Genomic DNA, 16,563 nt, shown 5'->3' with positions numbered 1-16,563 from the left:
TCATTCATGGTATGGACAGAAAGGGGTGTACGCACTGCTGATGCTGGAGGTAGTGCAGCAATATTTTTGCTGCTGTGCAAGTCTCCCGACTATGGGGGACATTCCGACCCGTTCGCACGCAACGGTTCTTTGCTGCGGTGCGAACGGGTCGGGAATGCGGCTGCATGGCGCCCGCAATGCGACGCCGCCAGCACAGAAAGTGATCGCAGCGGCGATCAAATGAAGACTGACAGGCGGGCGGTGTTCCAGGGCGGATACTCACCGTTTTCAAGGCGTGGTGAGGCGAACGCAGGCGGATCCAGACGTTTGGAGGGCGGATGTCTGACGTCAATCCCGGGACCTTCGTCGCTGGATCCGTCGCACAGGGTAAGTAAGTCTGACCCTGGTCTTGTTTTGCAGGAAACTTTTTTAGCATAGCAGGGCTGCACAAGCAATCACAACCCTGCTATGCTAAAATACACTCCCCCATAGGCGGCGTCAAGTTGATCGCACCAGCAGCAAAAAGTTGCTACGTGCGATCAACTCGGAATGAGGGCCTGTGTCCATACAGAGTCGCGGTTGCAATATCAGGCACAACTGGTATTACATTGTGTACAGACGCTACGAGTGGGTATCTCATTTCTTGCAAACTCGGATGCACGGACGTACACAAGGGAAGGACTCTGCGTCGGCATTCTGCGTCCACCGCTGAATCAGGTCCAATGGCAAGCTGATTAGAACAAGTTTGAGAATCTCTGTTGTGGTAACCAGACCTGACGTATGATTGGCTGTATGGGTTACAGCACCAAGCTCCTGGTTATCAAATTCACCTGCCTATAGTGCTTATTGCATAACACAGCACAAATAGCTCTGTGCTTTTCAGCCACGTCTTTGTACAATTAACAGAGGTGTTTATCTTTATTGCCATGAGATATAGGGACTCATTCCGAGTTGTTCGCTCGTTATTTTTTTTTTCGCAACGGAGCGATTAGTCGCAAATGCGCATGTGCAATGTCCGCAGTGCGACTGCGCCAAGTAAATTTGCTATGCAGTTAGGTATTTTACTCACGGCATTACGAGGTTTTTTCTTCGTTCTGGTGATCGTAATGTGATTGACAGGAAGTGGGTGTTTCTGGGCGGAAACTGGACGTTTTATGGGTGTGTGTGAAAAAACGCTTCCGTTTCTGGAGAAACGGAGGAGTGTCTGGGCGAACGCTGGGTGTTTTTGTGACATCAAACCAGGAACGAAACTGACTGAACTGATCGCAGATGCCGAGTAAGTCTGGAGCTACTCAGAAACTGCTAAGAAGTGTCTATTCGCAATTCTGCTAATCTTTCGTTCGCAATTTTGATAAGCTAAGATTCACTCCCAGTAGGCGGCGGCTTAGCGTGTGCAAAGCTGCTAAAAGCAGCTTGCGAGCGAACAACTCGGAATGACCCCCATAGTGCAGAGCTGCTTTCTGGATACAATAATGTCCAGTGCACAGGGCACAGTTGAGCCAAGGGTAACACAGATAAACACAGCAAAAATTCCCTAGTGTATGAGAGTACACCTGGCCAATAAAGCTGATTCTGATAACCTAGTCTGCCTGGTGCTATACATGCAGGAATGAGGAGCACAGAAAGACAGAGCTATGGCCCTCATTCCGAGTTGTTCGCTCGGTATTTTTCATCGCATCGCAATGAAAATCCGCTTAGTACGCATGCGCAATGTTCGCACTGCGACTGCGCCAAGTAACTTTGCTATGTAGAAAGTATTTTTACTCACGGCTTTTTCATCGCTCCGGCGAACGTAATGTGATTGACAGGAAATGGGTGTTACTGGGCGGAAACACGGCGTTTCAGGGGCGTGTGGCTGAAAACGCTACCGTTTCCGGAAAAAACGCAGGAGTGGCTGGAGAAACGGTGGGAGTGCCTGGGCGAACGCTGGGTGTGTTTGTGACGTCAACCAGGAACGACAAGCACTGAACTGATCGCACAGGCAGAGTAAGTCTGGAGCTACTCTGAAACTGCTAAGTAGTTAGTAATCGCAATATTGCGAATACATCGGTCGCAATTTTAAGAAGCTAAGATTCACTCCCAGTAGGCGGCGGCTTAGCGTGTGTAACTCTGCTAAATTCGCCTTGCGACCGATCAACTCGGAATGAGGGCCTATGTTTATAGTACACTTAAACTCCTGTTGGGTCCAAATGGACAAGATAAGTAGGAATTTGTTATAACTGCTTCACCTTATTTGGCACCTAAAGGGAAGTATGGATTTTATGTCTGAAGCTAATTTCCATGGACAAGAAACCTATATATGTGTAACATAGCTCCCTCTCCCTCAACACTGTAGGACCCATCCTGATTATATGCTGTAGGCTTATGATAATTATGTTCTTGTAAATTATAGGAATAAGGTACATCAAGAATAAGCTGGTATATAGCAGTCACCAGATACATCTATCTTCTACCCCTCTGTCACAGGATCTCTTTCAGAAGTTACAGTCCTGCCACTGTCTTGGGAGTATTTGGTCGCAACGTGACAAGAAGGAAAACAGACATGTGGCCCCTAGTGTTAGGGCCACTGTTGCCCAGTTCAATGCAGTGACAGCTTGTGTGACAGCATCCGTCCTGAGCGACATCCAGCTGAAACCACAACTGAGAGCAAAAGTGCTGGAGAAGTGGATTTGTATAGCACAGGTGAGAAATGTGCATAGCTCCTCCCACCACAGGGTGACACAGGCAGGAAGGAGCTATGTGACATGGGGTCTGGCCCTCCCACCAAAGGGTGACTCAGACAGAAGGGAGCTACGTGACATGGGATCTGTCCCTCCCACCACAGGGTGACACAGACAGGAGGGAGCTATGTGACGTGGTGTCTGTCCCTCTCCCACCACAGGGTGACACAGACAGGAGGGACCTACGTGACGTGCAGTCTGTCCCTCCCACCAAAGGGTGACACAGACAGGAGGGAGCTATGTGACATGGGTTCTATCCCTCCTACCACAGGGTGACTCAGACAGGAAGGAGCTATGTGACATGGGGTCTGTCCCTCCCACCACAGGGTGACACAGACAGGAGGGAGCTGTGTGACATGGGGTCTGTCTCTCCCACTACAGGGTGACACAGACAGGAGGGAGCTATGTGACGTGGGGTCTGTCCCTCCCACCAAAGGGTGACTCAGACAGAAGGGAGCTACGTGACATGGGATCTGTCCCTCCCACCACAGGGTGACACAGACAGGAGGGAGGTATGTGACATGGGATCTGTCCCTCCCACCACAGGGTGACTCAGACAGGAGGGACCTACGTGACGTGCAGTCTGTCCCTCCCACCAAAGGGTGACACAGACAGGAGGGAGCTATGTGACATGGGTTCTATCCCTCCTACCACAGGGTGACTCAGACAGGAAGGAGCTATGTGACATGGGGTCTGTCCCTCCCACCACAAGGTGACACAGACAGGAGGGAGCTGTGTGACATGGGGTCTGTCTCTCCCACTACAGGGTGACACAGACAGGAGGGAGCTATGTGACGTGGGGTCTGTCCCTCCCACCACAGGGTGACAGACAGGAGGGAGCTATGTGACAAGGGGTCTGTCCGTCCCACCACAGGGTGACTCAGACAGGAAGGAGCTATGTGACATAGGGTCTGTCCCTCCCATCACAGGGTGACACAGACAGGAGGGAGCTATGTGACATAGGGTCTGTCCCTCCCACCACAGGGTGACACAGACAGTAGGGAGCTATGTGACATAGGATATGTCCCTCCCATCACAGGGTGACACAGACAGGAGGAACCTATGTGACATAGGATCTGTCCCTCCCATCACAGGGTGACACAGACAGGAGAGAGCTATGTGACGTGGATTCTATCCCTCCCACCACAGGGTGACACAGACAGGAGGGAACTATGTGACATGGAGTCTGTCCCTCCCACCACAGGGTGACACATGCAGGCGGGAGCTATGTGACATAGGGTCTGTCCCTCCCACCACAGGGTGACACAGACAGGAGGGAGCTATGTGACATAGGATATGTCCCTCCCATCACAGGGTGACACAGACAGGAGGGGGCTATGTGACATAGGATCTGTCCCTCCCATCACAGGGTGACACAGACAGGAGGGACCTATGTGACATAGGATCTGTCCCTCCCATCACAGGGTGACACAGACAGGAGAGAGCTATGTGACGTGGATTCTGTCCCTCCCACCACAGGGTGACACAGACAGGAGGGAACTATGTGACATGGAGTCTGTCCCTCCCACCACGTGGTGACACAGACAGGAGGGAGCTATGTGACGTGGGGTCTGTCCCTCCCATCACAGGGTGACACAGACAGGAGGGAGCTGTGTGATGTGGGGTCTGTCCCTCCCACCACAGGGTGACAGACAATAGGGAGCTATGTGACATGGGGTCAGTCCCTCCCACCACAGGGTGACACAGACAGGAGGGAGCTATGTGTCATGCGGTCAGTCCCTCCCACCACAGGGTGACACAGACAGGAGGGAGCTATGTGACATGCGGTCAGTCCCTCCCACCACAGGGTGACAGGCAGTAGGGAGCTATGTGACATGGGGTCTGTCTCTCCCACCACAGGGTGACAGACAGGAGGGAGCTATGTGACAAGGGGTCAGGGCCATCTTAACAGCAGTGTGGGCCCCTGGGCACAAAAATGCACTGGGGCCCTTACCCATCCTCCAGTGGTGGGAGGTGCTATCAGCGGCAGCTTTGATTTCCTGTGGGCGGTAGGGGGTGTTCTATCTTCCGCTCAGCATGTAGGACCTGGAGCAGTAATTTCTGCTAATTACTACTTTACTGCACAGATGGCGGGAGATGGGGCGGAAGGGAGAACACTAAACTGTAGAAGGGGGCATTGGGCTGAATGAAGGGGCCCCGGTACATGACTTCCAGGGTGGTAGGGGGTGTATAATACGCAGGGGAGGGGTGGATAGTGGAGTGGGCTTAATATTCATCATTTTCTGGTGGGAGGGCAGCTTGCTTGACTGCAGATATCTCTAGTTCCTGGAAATAGATTTCTTAGCTTTGAATGGGATAAAACACTAGAGAGTCCCTCCTGTTAGGACTCGGAGATGCTTGGGACTTGGGTATCAGAGTTCAGGAGCCAGAGCAATCCATTAAAGAAAATTAAAAAATGCATACCAGGCGTGTGGAGTTGGAGCAGGGACCAGCTGCTGGAAGGCTGATATCTCTATTTCTGGGCATAGTAGAGACAAGCTGCCAGTGTTCACCAAAAGGGGAGAATACCAGCTTTTGTTATATACCCTCATAAAAAATATAAATTAAACAGAACCCGAGATATCTGGCTGGGAAGAGCAATTAACAGGCTTGGATTGGGACCACTACTTTGAAGTAGGATATCTCCGGTTCCCCAAGTCCGATTTTCAAAAATCTGGTACCCCTGGAAAGAGGGGACCCTCAGCTATCAGTCTAGGGCCCTTATACTCCTGGGGCCCTTGGGCAAGTGCCCATTGAGCCCATACAAAAAGACGGCTCTGCAAGGGGTCTGTCCGTCACACCACAGGGTGACTCAGACAGGAAGGAGCTATGTGACATAGGGTCTGTCCCTCCCATCACAGGGTGACACAGACAGGAGGGAGCAATGTGACATAGGGTCTGTCCCTCCCACCACAGGGTGACACAGACAGGAGGGAGCTATGTGACATAGGATATGTCCCTCCCATCACAGGGTGACACAGACAGGAGGGACCTATGTGACATAGGATCTGTCCCTCCCATCACAGGGTGACACAGACAGGAGAGAGCTATGTGACGTGGATTCTGTCCCTCCCACCACAGGGTGACACAGACAGGAGGGAACTATGTGACATGGAGTCTGTCCCTCCCACCACAGGGTGACACATGCAGGAGGGAGCTATGTGACATAGGGTCTGTCCCTCCCACCACAGGGTGACACAGACAGGAGGGAGCTATGTGACATAGGATATGTCCCTCCCATCACAGGGTGACACAGACAGGAGGGGGCTATGTGACATAGGATCTGTCCCTCCCATCACAGGGTGACACAGACAGGAGGGACCTATGTGACATAGGATCTGTCCCTCCCATCACAGGGTGACACAGACAGGAGAGAGCTATGTGACGTGGATTCTGTCCCTCCCACCACAGGGTGACACAGACAGGAGGGAACTATGTGACATGGAGTCTGTCCCTCCCACCACGTGGTGACACAGACAGGAGGGAGCTATGTGACGTGGGGTCTGTCCCTCCCATCACAGGGTGACACAGACAGGAGGGAGCTGTGTGATGTGGGGTCTGTCCCTCCCACCACAGGGTGACAGACAATAGGGAACTATGTGACATGGGGTCAGTCCCTCCCACCACAGGGTGACACAGACAGGAGGGAGCTATGTGACATGCGGTCAGTCCCTCCCACCACAGGGTGACACAGACAGGAGGGAGCTATGTGACATGCGGTCAGTCCCTCCCACCACAGGGTGACAGGCAGTAGGGAGCTATGTGACATGGGGTCTGTCTCTCCCACCACAGGGTGACACAGACAGGAGGGAGCTATGTGACGTGGGGTCTGTCCCTCCCACCACAGGGTGACACAGACAGGAGGGAGCTATGTGACATGGGGTCTGTTCCTCCCACCACAGGGTGACACAGACAGGAGGGAGCTATGTGACATGGGGTCTGTCCCTCCCACCACAGGGTGACACAGACAGGAGGGAACTATGTGACATAGGATCTGTCCTTCCCACTGGTGTACTACTATATCCCGGCTGTCAGGATCCCAGCGCCCAGCATAGCAGTGCAGGGATCCCGACCGCCGGAATGCCGGAAGTGGGGCGAGTGCAAAAGAGCCCCTTGCGGGCTCATTGCGCTCACCACGCTGCGGGCACGGTGGCGCGCTATGCGTGCCACGCTATTTATTCTACCTCCAGGGGTGTCGTGGACACCCCAAGAGGGAGAATAGTTGTCGATATCCTGGCAGTCAGGATCCCCACAGCCTGGATATCGAATGCTTCCCCCTCCCACCACAGGGTGACACAGACAGGAGGGAGCTATGAAAAATGGTGCTCCAGCCAATCAGTTCCTGTCATATATGTGGAAAATGACTGTTAGAAGCTGATTGGCTGGAGCACTATCACATGCAATAAGTTTTAACTAGCTAACACTTGATAAATGGGCCTCTTTATGCCCAAAACAACCATTCCGCTTGTAACTGTCATGTATCTAGCACAGCATACGAAATGACAGTTAGCAGCTGATTGGCCGCTTTGGGCATCTTCACCATGTAATCTCTCACCAAGGCTTGATACATCTGCCCCTTTTCTTTCCCAGTATTGCAGATTTCTGCGTAACTTCTCTTCACTCCGAGCCATTCTGTCAGCCCTTCAGTCGAATTCCATCTACCGGCTGAAGCGGACCTGGTCGTCAGTGAGCAGGTATGGGTGCCCCGACACCCACCCGATGGTTCATGCTGCATTTTATTTAACCTCAGCTATGGCTGCCAGTAAGTGCTGTGAGCTCACCCACTTGGCCATCCCTGACATGAAGACTGTCTGACATAGGCCCTTATTTATCAAGCCTTGGAGAGTGATAAATTGCACGGTGATAAAGTGTCAACCAGTCAGCCTCTAACTGTCATTTTTCAAACTCAGCCTGTAACATGGCAGTTAGGAGCTGATTGGCTGCTACTTTATCACTATGCTATTTATCACTCTCCAATTCTTGATACATCTGGGCCTAAGGGCTGGATTTACTAAAGCTTCTAAAAATGAAAAGTAATGGTGTTACCCATAGCAACCAATCATATTTTAGTTATCATTTCTCTACTGTGTTCTAGAACATGATAGACAAATCTCTGTGATATCTCTATTAGGGGTGGTAGGCGTATGAGTTTGCTGATGCTGTAGTGCGTGTTTGTGATTGGCTGAGGGAACGTTGTCAGCATTATCATACTGGCCTACTATTGGCTGCCAAACGCCCCATGTTATTTATATATATATATATATATATATATATACATGAAGATCCTGCACTCTCATCTTATAGCTTCCAACATGGCGGGTGCTCCTAATAAACCCAGTCGGTCTACTCGAATAGCAGTGTTTCCACAAAGTGGAGGGTGCACTCACTCTTGTATATTAATAGTCCATACATAAAAAATACTTTTTATTGAGACTGTCAATAGTCTTATTGTCGACGTTTCGGTCTGTTTGCCGAACCTTTCTCAAGACCAGTAACACGTCGTAGTCAAATTGACATCATTCATCATAGATTAATAGTGTGTCTAAAATCAATTCCATCATCATATATAATGAACAAAGGGGGTAGCAGGTATGGACACCAAAATGAGAGTCATAAATACAGACGGTGATTGTCACGTCTCTGATCACACAAACGCTGCTACTTGGAGCACAGGGACGAACTACTCTTCCTCTGATAATTCGCTCTATGTCTTTCTACCGCCCTGTAGCTGCATCCAAGTAGCAGCATTTGTGTGATCAGAGACGTGACAATCACCGTCTGTATTTATGACTCTCATTTTGGTGTCCATACCTGCTACCCCCTTTGTTCATTATACATGATGATGGAATTGATTTTAGACACACTATTAATCTATGATGAATGATGTCAATTTGACTACGATGTGTTACTGGTCTTGAGAAAGGTTCGGTAAACGGACCGAAACGTCGACAATAAGACTATTGACAGTCTCAATAAAAAGTATTGTTTATGTATGGACTATTAATATACAAGCGTGAGTGCACCCTCCACTTTGTGGAAACACTGCTATATATATATATATATATATATATGCACATGTGTGCTTATCCTCATGTTACTAATAAAATAATTGGTTTACCTAAAACAATTAATATATGAACACAGTAATGCAGTAACCTCAACAATACAGGGGTAATATATCAGAGGTTAAGAAGACTGTGGGGTCTATGGGGGTGATTCAGAGTTGATCGCAGCAACAAATTTGTTAGCAGATGGGCAAAACTGTGGGGGTCATTCTGACCCGATCGCACGCTGCAGTTTATCGCAGCGGTGCGAACAGGTCAGAACTGCGCATGCGCCGGAGCAAGCCAGGCGGCCGAAGGCCATTGGGACGCTACGATCGCCTCTGCATGATTGATAGGCAGAGGCGGTCGCTGAGCGGGAGGGGGCGGAACGGCGGCGTTTGGCTGTCGTTTCGTGGGCACGGTCCGGCCAACGCTGGTGTGGACGGACTGAACGGGGTGCGGGCTGCAGCGGCTGCGTGACGTCACATGCAGCCGTTGCGGGCCGGGGAGCGATGAGTAGCTCCCGGCCAGTACGCTAAGGCTGCGCTGGCCGGGAGTTACTCTTGAAGGGCACAGGCATCGCCGCTGTGCGATGCTTTTGTATTTGTGCGGGGGGGGGGGGGGGGCTTTACTGACATGCGGGGCGGGATAGCCCTGTGCTGGGCGTCCCCCCGCATGTCAGTGTGAATGATCATAGCTGTGCTAAATTTAGCACAGCTACGATCATCTCGGAATGACCCCCTATGTGCACTGCAGGGGGAGCAGATGTAACATGTGCAGAGAGAGTTAGATTTGGGTGGGGTGTGTCCAAACTGAAATCTAAATTAAGGTGTAAAAATGAAGCAGCCAGTATTTACCCTGCGCAGAAACAAAATAACCCACCCAAGGGGGTAATTCCAAGTTGATCGCAGCAGGAATTTAGTTAGCAATTGGACAAAACCACGTGCACTGCAGGGGAGGCAGATATAACATGTGCAGAGAGAGTTAGATTTGGGTGGGGTGTGTTCAATCTGCAATCTAATTTGCAGTTTAAAAATAAAGCAGCCAGTATTTACCCTGCACAGAAATGAAATAACCCACCCAAATCTAACTCTCTCTGCACATGTTAAATCTGCCTCCCCTGCAGTGCACATGGTTTTGCCCAATGGCTAACTAAATTCCTGCTGCGATCAACTTGGAATTACCCCCCAAATCTAACTTTCTCTGCACGTTATATCTGCCCCCCCTGCAGTGCACATGGTTTTGCCCCACTGCTAATAAATTTGCCACTGCGATCAACTCTGAATTACCCCCCATCTGCACTGCAGGTGTGGCAGATATAACATTTGCAGAGAGAGTTAAGGCCCATACACACTTGACGATAAAATGAACGACGTCGTTCATTTCAGCCCTCATCAACGACGTCGCTCATTATATCGTCAAGTGTGTATGCATCCGACGACCACCGATGCGCGGCCCCGCGGGACGTTAACGACCCTCGCTTATCTGTGGAGCATGTATGCTCAATTTCCACTATGGTCGTTACAGACCAGAGACGTCGTTGAATGTGTATGGTGTGAAAGACCAACGACCAACGACCAAGCCACTGTTCACCAGCCCTGTTCCCAGCTCATTATTTTAATAAACTGTTCAGCTTGGATGCTTCAACGATGAATGGTCTATGGTCTTTGGTCTTTGGTCTTTGGTCGTTGGTAGTGTGTATGCTTATGTCGTTTGCTCAGCTGTTCAAGGGAAGTTCAAGGGAAGTCGTTAACGACGGTCGTTAACGATGTGTGCATCGTCAAGTGTGTATGGGCCTTTAGATTTGGGTGGATTATTGTGTTTCTGTGCAGGGTAAATACTGGCTGCTTTATATTTACAATGCAATTTAGATTTCAGTTTGAACACACCCCACCCAAATCTAACTCTCTCTGCACATGTTATATCTGCACATGTTATACTTGCAGTGCACATGGGGGGTAATTCCAAGTTGATCGCAGGAGGAATTTAGTTAGCAATTGGGCAAAACCATGTGCACTGCAGGGGAGGCAGATATAACATGTGCAGAGAGAGATAGATTTGGGTGTGGTGTGTTCAATCTGCAATCTAAATTGCAGTGTAAAAATAAAGCAGCCAGGATTTACCCTGTACAGAAATAAAATAACCCACCCAAATCTAACTCTCTCTGCACATGTTATATCTGCCTCCCCTGCAGTGCACATGGTTTTGCCCAATTGCTAACTAAATTCCTGCTGAGATCAACTTGGAATTACCCCCATGGTTTTGCTCAACTGCTAACAAATTTGCTGCTGTGATCAATTCTGAATTAGGCCCTATGTACTAAGATGTACTAAGCCTTGGAGACAGATAAAGTACCAGCCAATCAACTACTAGCTGCCATGTTACATGCTATGTTTGAAAAATGACAGGAGCTGATTGGCTGGTACTTTATCTCCCTCCAAGACTTATAGGCCCTACACACTGGGCGATAATACTCAAAGATATGAACGATCTTGTTCATTAATGAACGAGATAACGTTCATATCTTTGAGTGTGGAGGCACCAGCGATGAACGATGCGCGGCCCTGCACTCGATCATCGCTCGTTCCCCGTCGTCTGTACAGGCAGGCCAATATGGACAATCTCGTCCATATTTGCCTACACTTCCATGGAGCCGGGTGACGGGGGAGTGAAGAAACTTCACTCCCCCGTCACTGCCGCCGCCGGGTCGCCCGTATCCGCCTTCGGGCATCTCGGCGGCGGATCGCTCAATGTGTAGGGCTCATATGTACATAGATCCCTATATTTGTTATTGTCACTTATCACTGAAATGTAACAAATTTCATTGAACAGAGTCACCTGGAAGCTCCACAAATATCAAAGTCAATAAACGAGGTTACAGTTTGTAAAAGCCTCTAAGTAAATTCTTTATGCAGAGTATAAAGCATAACAAAACCGGTGTCGTACCCCAGTATTACAGTATATAGCAGTCTTCTGAAATACTCTGTTCTGACGCTGCATCTGCAAACGCCTTCTCTTCCCCAGAGACAACCTGAACATCTTCCATAAACTATCCGCCATCTTCTCTGATGATAACAATCACGAGATAAGCCGGGAAATCCTGACAAAGGTACACTGTACGTCCAGTATATGTTTACTGACTGTAGAACTGCAATATAAGTATGTGTGTGTATATATTATATATATATATATATATATATATATATATATAAAAAGAAAAAATATATCTGAGTATCGCTCCTATTTAATGGACATTCCAATAAGTTTATGGATATGAACTGAGGATGCTCTGTTAGTACCTTATATACACATACACCCACATTTGAAAAACATTTTTCATTCAAATGCAAAATAACACATTCAAAAATAAATTTTCAGAATAATTTCTGACAGAAATGTCAACTACTTTAAAAACGTCACAGAAGAATCTTATTGTCGATATGCTGTTGGCTTCAAGACAAAGAACAGCAAGGAGATAATTATCCCAAAGCAGCTATCAGATTGTATGCCCGCTCTCAAAGGAACCTTTAGACTCACCCCTATAAAGGGAGATGCATTCACATAAAGGTTTCTTTTTATCCTGCTGCTCACACTTCTTATATGGCCCAGTGGTAATCTCTTAAAATTAGAACTCACCTAGGGTGCATTTCCCTATATGCATAGAAAGGTTTCTTTTGGTCCACAAGATCATCACCATATGGTTGACATCATAGGTCCCCTTCCATATTTTTCATCCAACCAAGAATACTTCATAAAACGTTTATTTGTACATTATTATTATTATTATTATTATCCTTTATTTATATGGTGCCACAAGGGTTCCGCAGCGCCCAATTACAGAGTACATGAATAATCAAACAGGAAAACAGCAACTTACAGTTGACAATATAGGACAAGTACAGGGTAAATAAACATAGTTACATCAGCAGATGACACTGGAATAAGTATCAGGTGGCAGAAGACTGATGGATTTGGTGCAGTTGAAGATTATTAAAGTAAGAAAGGATAAGCACATGAGGGAAGAGGGCCTTGCTCGTGAGAGCTTACGTTCTAAAGGGGAGGGGTAGACAGACAGGGGTGACACAGATGGGGTACATGGAGAGTGTAGAACAAAGGGTTAGGATGAGATTTGGCTGGGTTTGGTGAAGAAGTGGGTCTTGAGAGCCCGTTTGAGGTTTTGTAGAGAGGTGGAGAGTCTGAGGGGGAGAGGTAGGGAATTCCAGAGAAGTGGTGCAGCACGTGAAAAATCTTGGAGGTAGGAGTGGGAAGAGGTGATCCGTAGGCAGGAGAGTCGGCGAGCATTAGCAGAGCGAAGAGGACGGGTGGGAGTGTAAAGGGAGATAAGGTCACAGATGTAGATGGGAGAGGAGTGGGTGAGGGCTTTGTAAGCGAGTGTGAGAAATAGTACATAAAAATAATCCATAAAAAAGAGATATACATCCAATAAAAAAAGATTCTTTAGCGCCCCCTAACACTCTAGAGATACTGTAAAGAGACATTTATCCGAGCGCTCTCCAGCCTACCATCATTATAATATATATATATATATATATATATATATATATATATACATATATATATATATATATATATATATATATGTTTCCCCTCAACACAGCAAGGACGGGGCCCATGTTGCGCTTTTCAAAACTTCCATAACTTCTGCTGTCGGCCTTCTGACTGTCGGGATCCCGACTACCAGGATCTTATTCCCATCCCGCCGTCAGGACCGTCCTTATTAAATGTCACTGTCGTTAATTGCTCTCTCATGTAAAGTACTCCTGAGGTCCCCTCCAGCCCAGTCGTGACAGTCGGTGCGGTATATGGGGAGAGCTTTCTATTATACATCAATAGTGAGATGAGCTAAAGGAACATGCTACAATAAACTAAAAGATAATTAACAGATGTATTTAATATAACATATATAAGACTCCTAATTTGACGACACCAGTCTTGCTAACAAGTTCACATGGTGGTATTGGAAAATATGATGTCTGTTTTGTGTCCCACGACAGGACGAGATTCCGCTTCGCAGAACAAACAGTGCTCGCAATGAGCCACGACCACTTCAGAGGTCGGCTTCACAGGTCCGCTCTACAGTAAGTCAGAGAAATCGCATGGCTCTTACACGGCTGCCGGCTGCTGTTGCTAAGGTGGAGCGTTTCACTGTATGTCAGCAGTGCCAGAAATCACTCTGTTATTAAGCTATCGTCTTTACCTGTTGTGAGTCTGGGACATATTTATCTTCATATTTCTAAAGACCCTACATCATGTTGCACTGCTCCATCTATGGTTCCTCATCCTTCTTACATTCTAAGCTCCCCAGTGTATGCCTATGGGGCCTATGTACCATGGGGTCTACACATCATCGGTTCCTCATCCATCCTACATTCTAAGCTCCCCAGTGTATGCCTATGGGGCCTATATACCATGGGGCCTACACACCATTGGTTCCTCATCCTGCATACGTTCTAAGATCCCCAGTATATGACTATGGGGCCTATACACCATTCGTTCCTCATCCTGCCTACGTTCTAAGCTTCTTAGTGTATGCCTATGGAGCCTAAACACCATCGGGGCCTATATACTATTGGGGCCTATACACCAACGGTTCCTCATCCTGCCTACGTTCTATGGTCCTTAGTGTATGCCTATGGGGCCTATACACCATGGGGCCTACACACCATTGGTTCCTCATCCTGACTACGTTCTAAGCTCCCTAGTATATGACTGTGGGGCCTATACACCATCGGTTCCTCATACTGCCTATGTTCTAAGCTTCCCAGTGTATGCCTATGGAGCCTATACACTATTGGGGACCTATACACCATCAGTTCCTCATCCTGCCTACGTTCTAAGGTCCTTAGTGTATGCCTATGGGGCCTATACACCATGGGGCCTACACACCATTGGTTCCTCATCCTGACTACGTTCTAAGCTCCATAGTATATGACTGTAGGGCCTATACACCATGGGTTCCTCATACTGCCTATGTTCTAAGCCTCCCAGTGTATGCCTATGGGGCCTATACACCATCGGGGACCTATACACCATCAGTTTCTCATCCTGCCTACGTTCTAAGCTCCCCAGTGTATGCCTATACACCATCAGGGGCCAGACTCACACGTTACACTAGCGTATCTGCGTGTGTAACGGGTCATTGAGTGATCACGTCTGTACTGTATTTTCTTACATGCAAAAGTCTAAACACCATGCTACACAATCACAGCAAGTACCTGTGCCCACGATACCCGGCCCCCAGGACCAATGCAGGTCCATATAAAATCAATAAGAAGGAGAAAAGTCCAGGTCATTCCCCGGCTCTAGGTACTGATCATGAGGTGCAAAGGGTATCACACAATTCTCAGATAGAGGGAAAGAGTAACGCAGCCGCACGGAGTCTAGGGTGAAGCTTTCTCTGAAGTAGCTATATACATAATAGATGATGCACAATATTACAGGACTACCTGCAATTATGACTTTAACACTCCCCCTCCTAGCCTGAGCTTATTATGCACCTCGTTTTGTATAGCGCCAACTTGTGCTGCAGCGCTGTACAGTCTGAGATATTTTATCAGCCCCTATTATTTTTTTTACCACCACCATACAAACTCACAGCCACAGGCGGCAATGCCAATCTCTTTATTTTATATAGCATGGCAGTGCCCACAGGCTTCCCCCAGGTATTATAAAACACTCCAAATTAGTGTTAATTAAATGGACACCAACGACTAATACTAATATTAAGCCTGTCCAGCATAATGACCTCCAGTGTTGCTGTGATATAGTGTGATGTTATAATTGTACAGGGTGTAATATAACTTAGGGGTTGTGTCCGCCTCCCCTTGTCCTGCTCTCTCTAACATTCATTTGGCTGTTCTGACGCTGAGGCCATTTCACTTTAAGTTAAAGTTGTGTTCCACCTTCAGACAACATGGACATTTAGGCATATGCCCTCCACTTATGTTTATTGATCCGTTCTGCATTTCTCACTGTTTGCATATTCAGTGCAATCTGGGTGCGATATTAGCGTCCAGGATTCTATTGCAATATGCAATGGTATTAGAGGAATGTATTAAAGAGCAACTGCAGGGACAGGCGGAGCCCTTTCCTGCGATGTGCTCAGTGAGCTGGCGGGGTTACTATACATGTGCAGTCCCACTGACCGCACATGCACAAGCAGCCAATTCCGGGGAGGGGTCCGGGGGGAACCTTCTGCCGGGTAGGAATGCGCTGTGTAACCCATAGGCTACAATTGGCTACTGCCATCTTCAGATGGCGGTAGCTGGGGAGGTCAATCTCCGGAATGCTTTGAGAAATCTGGCAGCATTGCATCCCCCATATAAACCTATGGAGGATGCGGCTGCTGGCGGGAATAGAGGGATCGCAGCAGGTATTGGAGATGTGTGTTGCAGTCCTCCCTACATACAGTTGGGGGATACTTAATATTTGCGGCAAACCCCCGAAAACAAGTGTTTTCAGGGGGGAATAGCCGCAAATATTGTTTGATAAATGGGCCCCATTGATTTTCCCATCACGTAGACAAGAATATTTAACTTTTTTTTTTTTGCCCTTGGATATGACACAGAACTGCAAAGTAGAACGAGCTGTGTACAAGCCAAAGAGAAGAGCTGACAGTAACACAAAAAAATCTGCCTGACAATAAGAACCATCCTTGTTGAAAAGCAAAGAAGGATGCCAGGAAGATATGGCAGCGTGCTCAGTGTACTTAGGGGGTAATTCCAAGTTGATCACAGCAGTACTTTTTTTTAGCAGATGGACAAACCATGCGCACTGCAGGGGAGGCAGATATAACATGT

The 16,563-nt window shown here is 48.1% G+C and overlaps 1 protein-coding gene across 4 annotated transcripts in view; it reads left to right on the top strand.

Moving 5' to 3' along the window:
* RGL3 (ral guanine nucleotide dissociation stimulator like 3) overlaps positions 1–16,563 on the top strand; it is a 99,274-nt gene that overhangs the window by 55,482 nt on the left and 27,229 nt on the right. For all 4 annotated transcript variants that reach the window (XM_063931220.1, XM_063931222.1, XM_063931219.1 and 1 more), the window contains 4 exons: positions 2,446–2,661; positions 7,290–7,393; positions 11,768–11,852; positions 13,759–13,842. In XM_063931220.1, the coding sequence (XP_063787290.1) occupies positions 2,446–2,661; positions 7,290–7,393; positions 11,768–11,852; positions 13,759–13,842 (489 nt within the window). The remainder of the gene's footprint in view (positions 1–2,445; positions 2,662–7,289; positions 7,394–11,767; positions 11,853–13,758; positions 13,843–16,563) is intronic.

Source organism: Pseudophryne corroboree, chromosome 6 (genome assembly GCF_028390025.1).
Source record: "Pseudophryne corroboree isolate aPseCor3 chromosome 6, aPseCor3.hap2, whole genome shotgun sequence".
Taxonomy (NCBI): Eukaryota; Metazoa; Chordata; class Amphibia; order Anura; family Myobatrachidae; genus Pseudophryne; species Pseudophryne corroboree.
Note: the sequence above shows the minus strand (reverse complement) of the source record. Positions and strands in the feature narration are given on the sequence as shown.